Source organism: Mobula hypostoma, chromosome 16, assembly GCF_963921235.1.
Source record: "Mobula hypostoma chromosome 16, sMobHyp1.1, whole genome shotgun sequence".
NCBI classification, from domain to species: domain Eukaryota; kingdom Metazoa; phylum Chordata; class Chondrichthyes; order Myliobatiformes; family Myliobatidae; genus Mobula; species Mobula hypostoma.
In genome coordinates this window covers 31,937,338-31,957,954 of record NC_086112.1, presented here as the reverse complement: position 1 = coordinate 31,957,954, position 20,617 = coordinate 31,937,338, and the positions used below count along the sequence as shown (strand labels likewise).

General features: G+C 39.8%; 1 protein-coding gene across 4 annotated transcripts in view; it reads right to left on the bottom strand.

The window, feature by feature from the left end:
- LOC134357319 (casein kinase I) overlaps positions 1-20,617 on the bottom strand; it is a 251,189-nt gene that overhangs the window by 226,986 nt on the left and 3,586 nt on the right. For all 4 annotated transcript variants that reach the window (XM_063068720.1, XM_063068721.1, XM_063068722.1 and 1 more), the window contains exon 2: positions 17,125-17,537. In XM_063068720.1, coding sequence (XP_062924790.1) covers positions 17,125-17,281 — 157 coding nt within the window. In that variant the 5' untranslated portion in view covers positions 17,282-17,537. The remainder of the gene's footprint in view (positions 1-17,124; positions 17,538-20,617) is intronic.

Genomic DNA, 20,617 nt, shown 5'->3' with positions numbered 1-20,617 from the left:
GAAGTTCAGGAACAAAATTTTGACTCTGCAGTCTCCCAAGACAAGTAGAAGTCTCAAGCTGTCAGCTCCTAAGCAGTGAAAGCTCTTCAGTGCAAGTCTGCCTCAAGTCGAGGCAAGTGGCATGTACCTCCAACAGCAGAGATGGCAAGGGCTGGAACTTCCTAAGATATATGAGCAAGAGCAGCTTTTAAAAAAAAAAATGACTTCATTGCTATCCTGAAGGAATGGCCAGTACTCACTGCCAGTTCCCTAAAAGCAGACCTCACAGGAGCAAGCTTTCAGAGTCTGGTTAAGACCTGCTCCGACAGTTGTGGACGGTGCTTTCCCGAACCAAATTCATGAGAGTAAATCACAAGTGTAACACCAATCTTGTATTACAAGCATACTAACGTCACTCAAAATTTCCCTGCAGCATCTAGGCACAAGACCATTAGACGACAGACTACAATTTTCAGAAGCATAATACATGTGAGCACAACATCCAATCACACAGAGCTAATCCCAAATTATATACTGCAACATGTAGAAAAAATAGCAACTTACTTCCTGAATTTATTTTTTCTCATTTCTCAAAAGACATGAAGTTTTGCAGTGTCCAAGTTTCCATCAGACTCTTAAAAGTAGCAATATCCACCTCGTCCTCCACAAAATTATAAAAGAAAATTACCAAATACAGTGTATTCCAGTTAATTAAGTGGCTGCCCCAATTATCCAAAATTTTGTGGAAATAGTTAAAAAGGTGCAAAAAGGACAAGCCACCATTTAACTGAGTAACAACGTGTATTTAAATGAAATGCAGAACAAATTAGAACACTACCAGTACTACTGCTGGTTGTCATATCAAACAATGGCAGCAAAACTGAGGGAGATTTTTTGAAGTGGAAAAGCTGAGGTACTGGGGCGGTTCCACTCTCTCGAACTCAGAAGTCTGGGTCCAGTGGGACGAGATGATGTCACTACAGGGATCTTCCCAGGTTGCAGTAGATGACCATGACATCTTCTGTGGCTTGTCATGCACTTCGCCCTCAATGTAGTGTTGCAGAACCGCCTTCCTGGCCGTTGAATCTCACTGTCAATCTCATCCGTTTAGTCCACAGAAGCTGACTTTACATCCTAAGAAAGGCTTGCCCTTTCTCATAGGGGCACGAGATCCACCAGCTACCCTTTTTCCAGTTGAGACCTAAACAGGGTAACATTCAAGATGATTCTCGCTACCTTCAAATTCTTTGTAGTTCCTAACTTGAAGTACACCCTATCCTCTTTATATGCAGGGGATACGTTCCTCGAAGTCGATGCATCATATGAAAATGCATAACGTGAATAATTATTTAGATGGAGAAAATAGGGATGCGTTCTGGAGGCTTCCTAAATATGTTTTTAAATATGTTTTATCTGTAAATTCACATTTTCATACCAATACGACACAAAAGCAGTACCACAAGGCAACATTCGTACTATATTTCATCAATTTAAGGTAAGATTCAACGTAATAAATCACAGAAAGTTGACGTACATACAGTACAGTATTCACCAACAGTGGCAGGTGTGTTCGCTCCAGGAGATGAGTGGTTGTTGTGGTGTCGGGCAGCTTTACATGGATGAGGTGGATGGTTGTGTGTCGACAGCATCAAGGACAGCAAGGAGTGAAGGAAGACTCACAGAACCCTCAGTACTGCCGACAGCAGGAGATGACACCGGTTTAATGAAAGTGGTGAGGGTTGTTTGCTTGGCAGCATTTTGCTTTTCAGCACAAATTTGCTTGTAGGCAAGGCAGCTTGACTGCAGGGAACGACTGAAATGCTGACTCCATTCTAAACTTGGGTCCACGTCCATCACAATTTGTGCCAAGTGTTCCAGAACCTTAAAAAATTCTACCAGTTGCTTCACCGTAAAATCCTTCACCTGCAACTTGACACTTTCTTCTTCGTCGTCATCACCTTCAGTCTGAGTTAAACGCAGAGGTCATCCACTCTTAATTCTTCATCATGAGAATCCAGGAGTTCTACCACGTCAGCAGTCTCGAGAGCTGAGAATCCTTCCCCACCAATTATATGGCTCAGGGCCACACAATCCTGGTCAGCTGCAGTGAAGGCAGGAAACCCCCTGAGGGTGCGCACACACCCCGCCCAAATTGATTTCCACACTCCATTGAGACTGGAAGACCTGACCTCTTTCCAGGATTCATCAATGTTGTTGATGGCATATCTGATATTGAAGGACTTCCACCATTCCCTCACCATTGGTAAACTCCCGGGATTTTCAAAATCCTCTGTTGCTTGCAGCATCTGAGAGATAGTTTGCCGTAAAAAATATGCCTTGAATGAAGATATCACACCTTGGTCGAGTGGTTGAATCAGCGATGTTGTGTTAGGCAGCAGGAAACGCACTGTTATGTTAGGATGAATGCTGTCCAAATGTTTAGGATGGGCTGGCACATTGTCAAGCAACAAAAGAACTTTAAAGGCCAGATTCTGTTCCTGGCAGTAGCGTTCAGCCTCAACAGCAAAATCAATAGCAAACCAATCTTCAAAGGTTTGACCGGTGACCCATGCTTTCTTGTTAGCTGCCCAGTGGACAGGAAGCATATTCTTACTCAAACCCTTGAGTGCATGGGTGTTCAGTGAATGGTAATCTAAGAGAGGCTTCATCTTACAGTCTCCTTCGGCATTGGAACACATTAGGAAAGTCAATCTATCCTTTGCTGCCTTGAAACCTGACGCTGTTTTTCATCCTGTGTTTCGGCATATGCTTCCAAAAAAGCCCGGTCTCGTCTGCATTAAACACCTGCTTTGGTGTGATGCCTAACTCAACTATCAAAGCCCGCAACTGCACAGGGTAGCTTTCAGCAGCTTCATGGCCAGCACTGGCTTGCTCACCACACACAGCTAAGTTGTGAAGCCTGTGACAATTAACAAACTTAGAAAACCATCCCCTACTTGCATTAAAGCTAATGATATCACTTGACACTTCCTCACTAGCCTCTGAACAAAGGCAACCATAAATTTCCAAAGCTTTCACATGAAGATGTTCAGAACTAAGTGTTTTTTTTCCTTTGTTTCGTGCTCCATGTACAAACTCAACACTTTCTCCCTTTTTGTCATAATCGGGTTACACCCTTGGGTAACAATCTTTGAAGACACTTGTGATGAATCAATCACTGCACTTTTTATTTTCTCAGCATTTTGCTTTATGTTTCTGACCGTGGACTCACCCAGGCCGACATAGCGTCCCAGAGCTGTGTTACCTTCACCTGATGCCACCCTGTTTATAACTTCCAACTCCCGCCCCCGCCCCCCAAGTGTTAAAGCGGCTCTCTGCCGCGTGGCTGATGGCCCAGGATTTGACATCGGACACTTAGGAGGCATAGTTAAATACTTCAAGCACAAAATCAGTGTACCGTAGGTAAAAACTTTCTGCTTCCTCAACACTACCTGCCCCTCCACCTATTGTCTGCAAACTTGGCCACAATGTCAGCAATTCTGTCATCCAAGTCATTGGCACGCAATATAAAAAGAAGCAGCACTAATATCCACCCTTGCTGAACACAACAAGTCACCGGTAGCCAATTAGAAAACTTATTCCCACTCCTTGCCTCCTGCCAATCACTCAATGCTCCATCCATACTGGTGTCTTTCCCGTAATACCATAGCTCTTAACTTGTTAAGCAGCCTCGCTTGTGGCACCGTGTCAAAGGCCTTTTGAAAATCCAAGTACACAATATCCATCGATTCTTCCTTGTCTATCCTGCTTGTTATTTCTGCAAAGAATTCCAACAGATTTTCCTTTAAAGAAACTATGCTGACAATACCCCCATAACTTCATTCTTAACAATCGACTCCAACATCTTCCCAACCATTGGAGTCAGGCTAACTACTCCCGTGTAGGAACTTCAAATTTGAAGAAACTACCTTGTTTTGATCAAGTCCCCAGCGTCTTATCAAATATATTGATGTGATGGAGATCAACTCACTTTATAGACATGGTATGGGAAAACTTGCTGTTGAAATCACAAGGTCTGTGACACAGTATGTTGACATTGTTGACCTTTATTGCTGATGCAACGCCAGATAACCCTAGAAATTAGGTACAGAAATCTTGGAAGGGAAAGAGAAGCAAGCAACAGTAAAGGCAAAAATTGGTAACAATGACAGATTCAAGATATTAAAAACTGAAATATACACAGCAGGTCACATAGCATCCGAGGAGAGAGGAGCCAAGTTAACATTCCAAATCAGTGATCCTTCCAAGAAAGTAAGTATGTTTCAAATGAAAGTGAATTATTCACTATTTCAAATACTGAATTAACGTTATTGATCTGTTCCTCTCCTCTCTCCTAACAGATGTTACCTGACCTGAGTACTCCCAACATCTTGTGTTTCCACTTCTGTTTTCAATTCCTGCAGTTTTCAGGGACGGGGGGGGGAAGGGGGGGCATGTATATTCAAGGAAAAGGAAAACTATGAACAAAATATTAGTCAGAAATAAAAAGGGGAAACAGATAAAGCTTTTTTTTTAAAAAAAAAGACGGTAATCGCACCTGCAAGGAGGGTTTAAAAAAAAGGGATGCACAGGTAGTTAGTTGATTATTAAGCAGTTATGGTTAGGCTAACCCATTGCCAGCAATTCCACTGCTGATTCAGAGTGGATTTAAGTCCCATAAAGGTCTCAACTGACATTACAGTGAAAAACTGAATCACTGCTTGGTGAAATCTGCTACCTGTTCAACAAGATGTGCAATAGAGAGCCCACATTTTTCTTCAGGGAGATTCCACAACGCTAGTCTGAAAAAAAACAGCAGAGCTCTATCCACAGTATTCTATCCCATATTTAACCCTGAACCAATAGGTGGCCTCACAGCCCCCAGAAATGTTGGTTTAATCCAGACCTCCATTCCAGTCTGTGTGAAATTTGCATTCTTCCCCATGATTGCAAGTGTTTCCTCCAGTTATGCCAGCATCCTCATCCTACAACATCCAAAGACAGGTCTGTTGGCAGGTTAACTTGCTCCAAAAAACTAACCCCAATGACAGCTTCTTGCAGGGTCGGGGAGGGAGAAAATCGATGAGAAGGTGGGGAGAATTAAATGGGATTAGAGCAGGATTTGTCCTGAGGAAGTGTCTCAATGTGAAGCATCAACTATGTATTAATTGCCATAGATACTGCCTGACCTAATGAGTTCCTTCAGCATTTTATGCGTGTGTCGCTTAAGATTTGTAAAAATTTATATTTGTTCAGCGATACACTTGATGGGCCAAAGAGCCTCTTTCTGTGCTGTATCGCTCTTTGAGAGGGCTTTAAAATAAGGTAGGTCATCACCATCATCATACTGTTGATTTGAAAACTAACAGCATAACTGAGGAACTGCCTTTCCAATGTGATAATGCTGACTATATTTTTAAAGTCTGAAAGGCATTATATTTCAAAGGAAGGTACCACAATAGAAAAATACTGACATTTCTATTTTGCTCTAAGAATACAAAACAATTAGTGCAGCTCAATCACTGGAAAAAAAAAGTGGCCATTTTTAAAATTCAACCCAATTGGCAAGAAACATTTCAGTGATATCCTACATTTGTACAAGGTTGTAACTTAGAATTTTATTTCCTACAGTGTAACAAGCGTATGCATTTCTTCATGGTCAGGACTATATTTCTCTTACCTGTGAGATCAGTTCACAATTTGCCAGTATGCAAGCCATAAGAAGCTGTCAGTTATCAGCAAATACAACTTGAGCACCCCGTACCCGAAAATCCAAAATTCAAAATCATCCAAACTGTTTTTGGGCACTGACATGACAGTGCAAATGGAAACTTCCACAAGACGCCGGGAAGGTTCCAAGATGATGCGCAGATCGCTGCGCAACACAGACAATTCTGAGAAGTGACCTCACATACCCTGAGTGGGGCCCTGTTAGCACCAGTTTGTTTAACCAGATCTTCGTGCATTACTCACGGTGATTACCATGAGTTTTGTGCGTATTCTGTGCTCTGTGCTGCAAAGAGGTTGTTGAAAATGTCAAAAAGGCCTGCAGTTACGCCAATGGGCAACAGTGAAAAGAAAAAGAGGAAGGATTTATGTTGATCAGGAAAGTAAAGTTGTTGGAAAAACTTGATAGCGGTGTAAGTGTGAAGCATTTGACAGAGGAGTATGGTGTTGGAGCAACCACTATCTATAACCTGAAGAAACACAAGGACAAATGACTAAAGTTCTATGCTGGAAGCAATGAACAACAGTTATGAAAAATAGAGAAACACTACATAACCTGAAAAATGAAGATCTCGGTTATGCATTGAAAGGGTGAATTCATCAGCGGAGTGAACATGTGTGTTTAACAGTAACAAAAATCTATCAGGATGAACTGAAAGCAATTGTGAATATTCAGCAGTCTGATTGCAGCAGTTTAAGAAAAGGCATGGCATCAAATTTATTTTTTTTTTTTGAAAAAAGGTTTGTAGTGATAAAGTGCTGACCACAATGCAGCAGAGAAATTGAAGGGTTCGAGCAGCGTGCCTTCATTAACCAAACAAGAAATCATGTCAGTTTATAAAATCAAAGGAAGATTCCTCCAAGAAAAACCCTTGTTAATTGGACAGATGACACTGGAAGAAACACAATGCACAATCCAGCGCTATCTTCTTTTGTAAGCAAAAGCCATCACTATTTTTGGCAACTGAAAAACATTATTTTGCATGAAATCTGAATTTAATCTCCAAATAAAATCCCATCTTTGAGTGTAACATGACCAGTGTCATTATTACGTTAAAAACTAAGTGTTGACTTTTTCGCTGTTTTCATTACATTATCTGTAAATAAATTCAATCTTGTTTTTATACCTTACATAAAATCTTAAAAAACAAATACATGTACTGTAATCTTTTAATCAAATATAGCATTGTAGATGGAGACTGAAAGCCTGCTGTTGTTTGCTGATTCAGGTATTGTCTTCTGATTCTGCTGTGCTGCTTTTGTTACCCTGCACACATTATATTTTCATTATATTAATTGTTGTTCCTCTCCGCGCCTTGTGACGCATCAGGCAATAACCTTGCCATTTCGTTAGCATTTGTCTTTTTTTTTACAAGGATGAGTTGCTAGCTCGATACTCAACCGAGCAGAGATGGAAAACACAGGAGCCAGCCAGATTCAAATCTGGAACCATTCACCTCAAAGTCTGGCGCTAATGCCACTATACCACCGGTTGGTGCAAAATTTAATAGTTTGTAATAATTTTTAGTTAAGTACACAAGTGTGATGAACAAGTGCAAGACAAAGACTGCTTACTGACAGCACACAAATTCAAAGTTGACAATGTTAAATAGCCAATGATTGTCCATCTGAACAGCAGAGGTAGTTATAGCTTAACTTTCTGATGGTTCAATGTACACATTATTGTTTCATACACAAAATTATTAAATATTACATAAAACTATATATGTAAGGTAAGTGGGTTTGGGGTTTAGAGTTGGGTCCCAGCCACAAGATTGTATTGTATCATTATACAGATACAAATATTCCAAAATCCAAAAAAATCTGAAATCCGTAACATTTCCGACCGCAAGCATTTTTGGATAAGGGGTACTGACCTGTATCACATTTCAAAATCATTTGCTTTTTGTTTGAAAATGGTCTATTCACATGGAATTACACAAACATTGTAAAAATGGCAGAAGGACACAAATGTATTTAAATACTCTCAATTTATAACTTTGGAATGTTTCATGCAAAAAAAAACCCAAAAAACAAAAACTACTGCACGTTTCCATGAGATTTTCAACCAAGCAGTACTAGCAGTCTTGCATTCCCAGGGAAGGTTGTGGTAATGTTCGAAATTGGGCACAATAATAAACCAATCATTCAATATTTCAAGTTAGAGTAGAGAATTGGGTTGGGAGTTGGACAAGAAAGTAAACTCAAATGGATCATACATAAATAAAGTGGGGACTGCATTCAGTGCTACATTCTCTCTTCTCCCGCTCCCAAGAGTCAGAAGATACAAAGCTTGGAAGCATGGACAGCTTTGGTTCTGCTCTCATAAGACAAGGCATTGAAGTTGCATCAGCGAACTTTGTAATACACAATGTTTTTCAAGACAGAAATGTGTCAAAGCTGGACTATTTGTCGTGAAGTGTTGTAAGCCTAGCTGTTGTCGCCTAATGAAAATAGTTCAATACCTTTTGACTTTTCAGGTAAACCAGTCATTGTCAGTTTAATTCTCATGTATAATAATGTAATGTGCATTTGTTTAAATTCATTCTTGCATAGTTAGCAAAAAAATCGAACAGCCAGGCTTAAATCAGTAAACAGGTTAGGAACGTCACAAGTTAGCTGAGAGCTTGACCTTCATTGTTGAAAACAACAAAGTATTGTATTCCCCAGCTGTCTTGACCCAACATTTGATGAAACCCACCAGCACGTTTTGGATACACCCACACTCAACTGTTACAACACTCCTGAATGGTCTCATTCTCTGCAAACTTTAGATCACGCTAAGCTCTAATACCCAATGCCACTTTGCATTCAAGCCTCTCGTCATCACCACAGTGTTCGCTCATCGTGGAAACTCATTGTCCAGTTGTGGCTTGAAGTTTAAATTGTTATCCATGAGCTCACCATCGCCAAAGCCTTACCCTGTCCATTTCTGCAACCCTACAAACGTCATTATTTATACTCCATATATTCTGGCTGCATGGACAACACACTACCATTTGTGACCACAGCTTCAACCACCCTTCCCCAAAGATCAATTTGATAATTGAACCTCATTGCTTCACCAACCTCTTAAGTGACTTTAAGAAACTCTTTCAAATCTACAATGCTAACCAAGTTAATGATCACTCTCCTATTATCTTCTCTGGATTAATATAAGGTTTTGCCTGACTCTGCTCCAAGGAAACTTGAATCGTTTCAGTACATTGAAAACATACTGCACAAATATTAAACATGAGAAAATCTGCAGAAGCTGGAAGTCCAGAGCAATATAAATACAAAGCTGTTCCTGCTGAGATAACTGGGTGATTGGTATTTAAAATTATTCTGGAACATGAACTGCTTCATTTTAGTCACAGTTTCATAAAAGTAGGAGTCAAATGCATTTTGTTTTCAGCGCTAGTGCTTGGGTATATTGCTTCTGTTGTCTGTGCAGAGATTACCAAGTTATTATCTCATTCTGACTTGCACTTCATTCTATCAATTCAGTTTCTCCTGTATTCCCTTCTCCAATCTTCATGATTTCCCATTCCACCCTCTCAAAAAAAAAGTATGTTAAGAAGTAAGAGCCTGATTTAAATGCATTAGCCGATGTTATTGTGTGTGAAATAGACCAGATTTCCTACCCAAAAGATTAGCTTTCACATAGTATACAACTACAGTCGGTGGCCACATAATTCGGTACCTTCTGTACCTAATAAAGTGGTCATCAAGATCACATCTGTGGTTGTCTACTGTAGCCCATCCACTTAAAGGTTCAACGTGCTGCAAGTTCAGAGATGCTGTTCTGCACACCACTGCTCAAATGCACAGTCATTTGAATTACAGTTGCCTTCCAGTTTGGCCATTTTCCTGACCTTTTCTGTCAACAAAATGTTTTTGCCCACAGAACTGCTGCTCACTCGATGTCCCCCCCCCCCCCCTTTCACGCCATTCTCTGTAAACTCTGGAGACTATTGAGTGTGAAAGCCTCAAGAGATCATCAGTGTCTGAGATAATCAAACTGCTCTGTCTGGCACCAGCAATCTCTCCGCAGTGAATCCCCATTCCAATGTTTAGTTTAAACAACAACAAAACCTCGTGACCATGTCTGCATGCTTTTATGTAGTAACTTGCTGCCACATGATTGGCTGATTAGATGTTCGCATTATCAAGGTGTTCCTAATAAAGTGGCCACCGAGTGTAAGTGTTACAAATAAAATGGAGAAAGCCTTTCAAAGTTTACTTAGGAGATCTCATCTTCCCAACATAGTTTTTCCAATAACCTAACCACAATATTACTTTGTGGATTATTTGAAAGTGATGAGGAAGTTGTGCATAAAGGTAATTCAAACTTAAAAATTCTACTACCTGAAGTACTTTTTAAATGAAGTCATGGTCAGCAGGTCCAGAAGATTAAGATCCATGGATCCACAGCAATTTGGTAGCTTGGAAACACAAATGGCTTGCCCATTAAAACAGAATCTAGTGGAAGAAGGGCGTTTTTCTGGCTAGAGAACTATGATTTGGTGCCACAGGAATTAGTGCTACAGCCCCTAATAATCCTATGTATGGCAAATGGAACTTAACCTGGAGAGGTGTGAGGTATTGCATTTCAGGAGAATGTTCAGGAAAATATACTTTTAAGAACAGAACTCCAAACAGCTTTGAAGTGCAGAGGGAGCTTGGAGTCCAAGTCCATAGCTCCCTGAAAGTGCCAACACAAGCAGATGGAACACTTCAAGTGAAATATGGCATGGTTGCCTTCATTGGTATGGGAACTGAGTATAATAGCCAAGAAGTGACATTGCAGCTTTGGTTAGGCCACAAAGTAGAGTGTACAGTTCCGATCACCCTATTGCTAGCTGGACATGGAGGCTTTGGGGAGGTTTAAAAGGATACTGACAGGATTTGAGGGTGTTAGCCATACTGGACAATTGTGCTGTTTCCTGTCAAGCATGAGAGCCACGAGGAGACCGAAAAAAATGGACAATTAAAAATCTCCACCACCACACCCTGCCACCAAGAGTAGAAATATCAAATACTAGAGAGCATAGACATAAGGCAAGAGAGGGAACGCTTCAAGATATGCAGGGTAGTCTATATACAAGACACTGGTAAATGTCTGCAAAGTGTTGCCAATGGTGGTGATGGAAGTAGCTACACTCATGACATTTAAAAGAAGCTTTGATATAGACACACGAATATGCAGAGAACGGAGGCAGAAGGGATTCTTTGAGTCTTGTTCAGCACAAATTCATGGGTCGAATGGTATGCTCCTGTGCTGCACTCTTCTACCCACAAGATACAATTTGTATTTATATTGTACATTCAGACATTGAGCTTTCAGTATTTTCTGTTATTTGCAAATTATGTCAACCTTGTCAGTGTCCGGCCCAGTTCATTTTAATTCGAAGTCCAAGACTTGCATGGCTAGCAGTAGTGAAAACTGAGGAAGTTACTGACGTGATGAACGAAGCCCTAAAACCACCAAATAGAGGACCTTCATTGCTGCCTTAAATGCCAGCAGCGTACAGGAAGTAAAAATGGAACTACCTCTCTCCTGAGTGAAGTCTATGGTAATTCTTCTCAATAATTATTCATTATTTTCCAATACATAAAAGCAGGAGATATTTGTAGCTCGCTGCACATTCCAGTGACCTTTTAAGAGAACCATTAAAAAATGAAACATGAGAATTAAGAACATTTTCACTGAGCTTCTAATGTTCCTCTATTAATACTGTAACTACATTTCTAAAAAGTACTTGATTGGCATAATGCCCCTCAGAATGCCCCGGGTTGTGAAACAACTACACAAACGGAAGGTCTCTCTTTCTTTCTTGGCTGTCCTTGAAAATAGTCCTTTAACAGCTGAAAATCAAAAGTTAACTGACAACAACCAAGAGATTTAACACAATTACCCAGAGGCTTATTTTAGAAACTCAAAACTAATCTATAGCACAAGTGCTTTCCACCAAACCCTTCAGGGAAGGGATTGACAAGATCCACGCAACTACCAGGAGAGCAGTAGAAAAGTGCAGCATGTCTTTTGGTCTCCTGAAATGGTTAGTGACACAGGACAAACAGATGCAGAGGGTTTTTTTTCGCAGCATTATACTTGTGAAAACTTGTTAACAGGGAAGGGATTTGGAAATAAAACAGAAACAGTCCCAAAGGTAATCTCATAAAATGTTGTTCCTCACTGCCTCTAGTAACTTCCAAATGCTCATCTTCTTTGAAACTTGATATTAGAAGAGCAACTCTTAATAGAGAGTGAAGTTAGGGAGCCACCTGGCAGGAGCCTAATTCAGGACTGTGGTTTTGCAAGCTCCTTCTAGCCCATGCTGACAATGCCTTCCTGTTCTGCTCATTCGGGAGATAAAGCTGATTAGGGACATCCCCCGATAGACGGCACCTTCATCCTGATCTTTAGGCTCTGCCTGAAGAATCAGATAACCTTGTGGCTCTTCCTCTACCATCTTCATTTGTAGAATAAATCTCTGCATCTGTTTGCCCTGCACGGCAAGCTATTTAAGGAGACCAAAAGACATTTTCCACGGCATTCCTAGTACTTAACGTGAATCTTGTTGCATCAGTGCTCGGTTATGATTGGAGAGCACACAGATAATGAGGAAGAAAAGTAGAGGGTCCCAGAACTGCCACTTGTCATACCATAGCTGTGTACATACATCTATTGATGCTTCATTAACAAAGAGTTCATGGATTGGGCATCTTTGTGAATAAGAAAGCAGCCCCCGTTAGTTTGGAAGGCTGAGTAATCTGTAATTAGTTCAGAAGATGCATGTGCAGGTGTCTCAATATCAGCATGATCTCCCAGGAAGTGCAACAGAATAGCCTGAAACTACTGGTTCGACTGAGATTCTTCCACAATGACTGCAACACGGAGCTTTGAGTTCTAGTTCATTTTGGCAAGTCAAGAAATAGGCACAATAATAAAGCATTAAAAAAAAGGTTTAGGTATAACACCTAAGAATTACCTTGTTGAATTTTGCTATTTCACTTGGAAATTATCAATAGTGCAAAATAAAATAAATTATGCACTATTACTATCTATAAAAGTAAATTGTAGGTGATCCAAGTTCAAGACATACTGCCAAAGTGTCCACTCACAAGAATGAGATTCAAATTTGCTAAACCGCAAAGCAGAAGTTTAATCATTTAAATTTGCTTTGTAACCCAAATATAGCACAGAATATAAAGAAAAAAAAGTTCACAGTAAGCTTCCAAACCTTAAGAATACTTTTGCCAAATGTGCTCTGGCATGAGATTTACAACTACCCAAAGCAAATACCATTGTGACTCTCGAGGCTAGAATTGTGGGCCCAAATCTACAATCAACTGGACTCTGATTGCCTACACAAGTTTTACACTAGGTTTCCTTCCACCAACCAGTCTTCACACTGGCATTTCAAGTTTGTTTGAATAGCCAATCTATCAGTTCATACCGTCCAAAACCAAGTTGTTATCTCATAAGAGAAAAACCGTTTTTATACATTTAAGCCGTCTAAAAGTTCCTCAGATCTGGTACAGCAAAAGCTCCAGACTCCCTTTCAGTCATTCCAAAAGCACGACTCCTTTCTAAAGCACTTTGTTGCAACAAATAGTGTTCCACCAATACTATTTCCTTGTAACTCTGAATATTTTGCCTCGATTATCAAAAGTCCTAAGCCATTTAGCCCCAGATTCATTGTGCCATTCACTAAGACCATGGGTGATCCAAATTTACTTCAAGTCCACTTTCCTGCCTTACCCCATAACTCTTGCTAATTGAAGGGTGTTTGACTGTATCCAAGTATTCAGCCTCTACAGTTTTCAAGAACAGAGAATTCCAAAGATTCACAGCCCTCAGAACAATTCTGCAATCTTACTTGAATGGCCCCTTATCCTGAAACTATGGCCCCTGTTCCCCAGTTCTCCCATTCTCCCTTGGTGGGAGAATATCCTCTCAGCATTTACCATATAAAATCCCTAAAAATTTTATTATGTTTTGATAAGATTAACTTTTTTTTTCCAACTCCAGAGAGCCCAGGCATAACCTGTTCAACTTTTCTTCTTCAACCTTTCATTCAAGATTATCTTTCCACAGCGAGGACCACCCTTATGACACAATGCCTCAATAATATATCTTTCCTTAAATAAGGGTCCCAAATCTGTACACTATTCTAGGTAATAGCCTTGCTATTATCTTGTACAGTTGTAGCAAACCCTTTTGAAACAAAAGTCAGCATTCCACAATTTCTCCTATTACCTGCTGTAACTTGGTGCAGTTTCTCCACTTAAGTAACATTCTGCGTTACAATCATTTTTTGCTCCAAAGTGAACATTACATTCCACACATTAATACCGAGGGTAGAAAGTTGGTATATGAACAATTAATCTTGTCATATACCACTAGCATCTTCCCTCCCAATCCCCACCCTTCTTTGTAATATAAGTAAAAATCCATAAATGCCACTTTACACTCATTTCATTCCAGTAAACCCTACAGTTCTGCATGACTAACAGCATCCCATTGGTCACAAGCTACCAAGCTGGAAGTGCCTCTCCAAACCCTCTTGATGCTTCCTGCTAGCTAGTCCATTGGGAGTATTATCCCCAACACTGTGATTACTCATCTTGCAAGCTTCTTTTTTCTTGTCACTTTGAATGCCTTTTGAAAATGCAAACAATGGACAATAGGTGGAGTAGGCCATTCAGCCCTTCAAGCCAGCACCGCCATTCACTGTGATCATGGCTGATCATCCACAATCAGTACCCTGTTCCTGCCTCCTCCCCATATCCCTTGACTCCGCTACCTTTAAGAGCTCTATCTAACTCTTCCTTGAAAGAATCCAGAGAATTGGCCTCCACTGCCTTCTGAGGCAGAGCATTCCACAGATCCACAACCCCCTGTGTGAAAAAGTTTTTCCTCAACTCCGTTCTAAATGGTCTACCCGTTATTCTTAAACTGTGGCCTCTGGTTCTGGACTCCTCCAACATCGGGAACATGCTTCCTGCCTCTAGCGTGTCCAATCCCTTAATAATCTTATATGTTTCAATCAGATCCCTTCTCATTCTTCTAAATTCCAGTGTATACAAGCCCAGTCGCTCCTCCTCACATTTCACACTGTCACCAAGCTTTGTGTCATCTGCAAATTTGCTAATGTTACTTCTAATCCCTTCATCAAAATCATTAATGTATATTGTAAATAGCTGCGGTCCCAGCACCGAGCCTTGCGGTACCCCACTAGTCATTGCCTACCATTCTGAAAAGGACCCATTAATCCCTACTCTTTGGTTCCTGTCTGCCAACCAATTTTCTATTCATGTCAGTACCTTACCCCCAATACCACGTGCTCTAATCTTGCCCACTAACCTCCTATGTGGGACCTGATCAAAGGCTTCCTGAAAGTCCAGGTACACCACACTCACTGGCTTTCCCATGTCCATTTTCATTGTTACATCCTCAAAAAATTCCAAAAGATTAGCCAAGCATGATTTCCCCTTCGTAAATCCATGCTGACTCGGACCTATCCTGCTACTGCTATCCAAATATGCCGCTATTTCATCTTTTATAATTGACTCCAGCATCTTCCCCACCACTGATGTCAGACCAACTGGTCTATAATTGCTTGTTTTCTCTCTCCTTCCTTTCTTAAAAAGTGAGATAACATTAGCTACCCTCCAATCTGCAGGAACTGATCCTGAATCTATAGAACATTGGAAAATGATTACCAATGCGTCCACGATTTCTAGAGCCACCTCCTTAAGTACGCTGGGATGCAGACCATCAGGTCCCGGGGACTTATCAGCCTTCAGTCCCATCAGTTCACCCAACAGAATTTTCTGCCTAATGCGAATTTCCTTCAGTTCCTCCGTTACCCAAACATATCACACCTGTGGCTCCCCTCAATCCACTCCAGCTGATCTTCCCTCAAAAGATCTCTGCTCAATTTGTCTTCCCTTCTTAAAACCACGCTGAATCTGCTTACACAGACTATAACTTTCCATATGTTTTGCTGTTACATCAAATATTTTTTCTACTGATAGAAAATGGGTTAATTTTTTGAATCAAGAGCACCACATTGGCAGTTTTCCAAACCTTCATACCTCTGCAGCAATTCAGAGGTTTTGGAAGATTACAGCTGAAGTAACAATTACCTCTTCTAGGATTCTATCATGCAAACCCTCATATCCAAGAAACTTGGATCCCATTAGTTTGCCTCAGAGTGATTCTCTGATTCTGGTGATGGTATTTAATTCCTCCCCTATTATTTATTCGTGGGATTTTGGTGGCACCTGCTACCATAAAAAATGATGCCAAATATTTAAGTCTGCCATTACCTTTTACCTATAATTATTTCCCCTGCCTCAATCTCCAAAAGGTCCACGTTCACTTTGATCTGTCACTTCGTTTACATTTCCTGATTAACAGAAATTCATTGACAGACTTCATACTTCTTGCGAGTTAAAATTCACTGTTTATATTCTCCTTCTTTACAACTTGATGGGACGCAATTTACCAACTTAATATTGAATAAAATGTCCCCCTGAGATTACAATTATCTGACAGAGGAGTTAACAAATCCTGATGTTCCAAGCGCTAGGATTTATCCACTAACAAAGACAAAAAAAAACACTCAGTACAGCTTTTTCTGAACATCAAACTGACTCAGGATGAAGCAAATAAGTTACAAAAGGAGCTGAAGTGCTTGAACTTAATAAGATTGCCAAACACTTTCAGCCTGGTGAACTCAAGAGACACTGTTAAAATTAGCTCCACAGAGGCACCATTTCAGAAAATCACGCCCATGTATCACACGTTGAATTCCCACCCCAGAAGCACTGAGTTCAACATTGAGATTGACACTCCAAACTCACACAGACAGAATGTTACACTGATAATCCAGTGTCCTCTCTTAGCCGGATGGAAACTAACAAGAACAGATGAGTTCAGTCAAATGGCCTCAGTGATGTTTATCAATCAAAAGATAACGAAACTCAGGAAGAACTATTCTATGCATTTGATTTCACAAGATGAATTTCCAAATGTACTCAAATTTTCTTTTGATGACCTCTTCCCCAAACTCCAACTTCAGAGGTGTTTTTGAATAGTTTCACCTTTTAACCTACACCGCTGAACTCACATTTGCAGAGAAACCTTTCCCGAATGTTGAAAACATTCGGTCTCTGTTGGGTGTTGATTTACACTGGGCTGAAGTTATTAAAGCAGGAGAAACAAAAGATAAAATATCATCAAATAGACAGAATCCCAAACCTGCCCAATACAAGAAATTTCCCAGTTTTGTTCATATTCTTATCCCCTCTCCAAAGCTTAATGAAGTAAATTTGGTGTCTTGGAAGACAGAAATGAAACATTTTGGTAATTGCGGAAAAATTCACACAATTTTCAGCGATATGAGTAATGTAGCTTCTTACCTAATCTAAGTTCTCCAAAATTGCCACATCCTATCTTCTTTCCAACCCTGAAGTTGGGTCCAACCATTAAAACACCAGAATTATGGGCACTTCTTCCACCACTCCTTGTCATTCTAGACCGTTCATCAATTTTATCTTTATCTTTAGTTTTCTCCATAATGAACTCCGACTTATGGTGATTTTCTGAATGTACTCGGTTATGCAATTTCAGATTGTATAGTTCCACAGCGGAAGCATCATCCGCAACCAAATCAGTGAAGCAGCTCAGCCTGTTCAATCGCTGGCAGAGAATTCAAAACTCATTTTCATCCCATTCGCAAAATCTTCCTTGGTATCGACAACAGTAATGAACAAGCTCCAACATTTGTACAAGATGGCTGCCCCAATTAACCGTTCACAGAGTTGCTGCAGCCCTGTAAAATTTAAAAAAAATCATTTACTGTTGTCACTTTGCAATCTGATTTAATGACACACAAGCATGAACATCTACACTATTAGCTTCTTAAAGCACAAAATGCAAACAATCTCAAATTGTCAAATATCAGTTTTATACGGCATTCAAGATACATTGAGAGTACATGGCATCCTATACACCAGGAAGAGTAGCTATTACAACTCATGACATCCCGGAGTTCAGAATTCAATTTCGGCGCCATCTGCAAGGAGTTTGTATGTTCTTCTGGTGAACCGCGTGGGTGTCCTCCCACAATCTAAAGATGTATCGGTTAGTAGGTTAATTGGTCATTGTAAATTGCCCCGTGATTAGGCTCACGTTAAATAGGTGGGTTGCTGGGCGGCGCGGCACGTTGGACCAGAAGGGCCTGTTCCACATTGTATCTTTAAATAGAAAAAATATATTTTTAAAAATTCTCAATGGAGTAACGATGTTCTCTCCATAGCAAGTCGACACACATCATCAAAAAAAAACAAGCCTGAAAATTATTTACATACATATTCTATTAACTGCAAATGCAATCTTTTTTTTATTAAATATCCTATTCTTTGCAGACAACCATTGTATTAGGTCAACTTTATAGGACAAAATCAATTTCACTCTCGGAATGCCATAATCTGAGTAATAGAGCAGTTGAGATATTGCTTTACATTCATTTTTACGTATACCCGAATCATTTGCTTGGCAAATGTATTGTGCACACTGGCACCAAGACAGACCGGCCAGACAGATTCCGGGTTCAGCTCCAAGCTCAGGAAAGCAAGGTCAGGCTATAGCTGCATTGGCTCTACAGCAGTTAGCATTGTTTCCAAAAAGGGACTGGGGAAGGATTCTTGTTCTTGAAGGGTATACACTCAGAAATAAAGATCAGTGAAGCACCAGAACTTTTGGGGGAAAGAAAACTGAAGTCAAAGATATAATTTATGGTAATTTTCAATCACAATATTTCAACATATTTAACGGTTGGCAGAAATCAGAGAATCCAACTGTGTACTTGCAATACCTTCAGATGACAGAAAACTATACAATAATGACATTAAACCTTCTCCATTTGTGTTTATTTGCCCATTTTTACTCTTCAAATTGAAGAAACCAGCTCTAAAAATAAGAATCTTTTTTTTTTAAAAAGAGTGAGTGAAGAAATGTACCTATAGACATGAAGGACAAATATTTGGAATCATTTCTACAGTGCTCCAGCTAATTGAAACTGGTAAAATGCTTTCAAAATTAAAAACTAATTATAACTCAAACAAAACAATTGGAAAAATAAATGCACCTTTTAGAATAATTAACTAAAATGAAAAAACTGCACAATTTTGTTATTTAAATGAAAAATGCTTTTATAAGACAACGCCATGCATCAGAACCCTCCAAATCCTCAAAATAGTTTAAAAAGGATTGCAGGATACAAGTTGCTGCTCCAAACAAACTGATTGTAGTCAAAGTCCGTCAGAAAGTCAAGTTAAAAAAAAACAATAAAAAAGATCCCTCACTCAGAAGAGATACATTTCCTTCAGAAGAACCTACTGATTTATACACTACAAGACTTGATCTTACCAAATTTTCAAATATATGACTTGGTTCCCAAAACTCAGCAGCTTCTGAAACACATTCTCATGTTGTTCAAATAAATTGAAGAATAAGAACTAAAAGTTTACAAACCACTGAAGAAACAGATTTGACAGGACCAAAGTAATTGAATCAAAATTGAAATTTCTTGCTGCAATTCTACCAGCGAGTACTGAGACATGGGTTGAGTTGAAACACAAGAATTACTGGCAAAAATAAAGCTCAGTTCAAAAGCTATGCATGGTTACCCTGATCTGCTGTCAGGAAATTTGCATTTTCTTTCCTTGTTCCACCACCCCCCCCATCTGAACAGCGGCTGTTCCTCCTGAAAGGAAAAATCTCCAATTCAAAATGAACACCTTCTGCAGTATAGTCCAATGCCAAGATAACTTCCAATGCTGAATTTCACAATAGCTTAAGAATTCTTCCATTACAAGGCAACTTTGTACTTTGCTTAATTTTTCGGTAACACGCATATGAACAAGGTGATCAACTCATAGCTGTTACTAGAGTTTACTTCCTAAACGTTGATCTGACATTTCAATGATATGCAAACTTCTTGTTAAAAAAAGTAAAATTAACTGCAACTACTTGTGATCCACTTTAAAACACACAACTAGGCAAGTAACTCAGCAGTGAAAAATTTAATCCAAACTTCAAATAACTTCCAACCCAAAAAAAACATGAATCAGAAGGGGGGGGGCAAGGCTATAAAGACCAGTCACGATGGATTGCCTTGCTCTTTAGATCTTTAATTGCATGTGCAACTGCAGCTCCATGTTCACTTCCTCTTCACTGGTGTCCAATTACCTGCCACAAACAGTTTCCCACTGTTGTATTATCTGCCAAAAACGGACTCTTTCACATACAAACACAATCCATACAGCACAAAGCCAAATGCATCAGCACAACCACAGTGCATTCAATACTGCAACCACTGCCTCTTGTTCCTCCATCACTACTATAATCAATTAGATTACTTGGAATATATAGGCACATCAGATTCAGTTTGTATTTTGAAATAGGGAGGTTTTTCATTATTTTCATGTTTTATCATTTTAATTTTAGCCAATGCCTTTTTGGAAAATAACTGACGAAATAAGAGTAATGGGAAAAGTGTAGAATTAATTTCTCATACAGGTTTAAGTAATAAAAATCCTACTACGAAAGAGCAGATGGCAGTGAGATTGCATTTGTGTCGAAAACTCAACGCACAACTGAAGAATGGAGAAAGAAAAATAGATAATATAATCATTACCACTTTACAGAATCAATGGCCTGTTCAGAGAGGAAATCTCCCGCTGCAAGATGAAGTAAATGCCTCAACATGAAAATGAGTTGACAATGATTCAATCTATCTCACTGCCCCAGGCCAGGCAAATGAGTTAGGATCTGGGAAATTCACAGAAACACCGAGGGCAGGCCTCTGCAATGTTCCCCTTGAATCAAGCATCCCACCAACACAGAGCA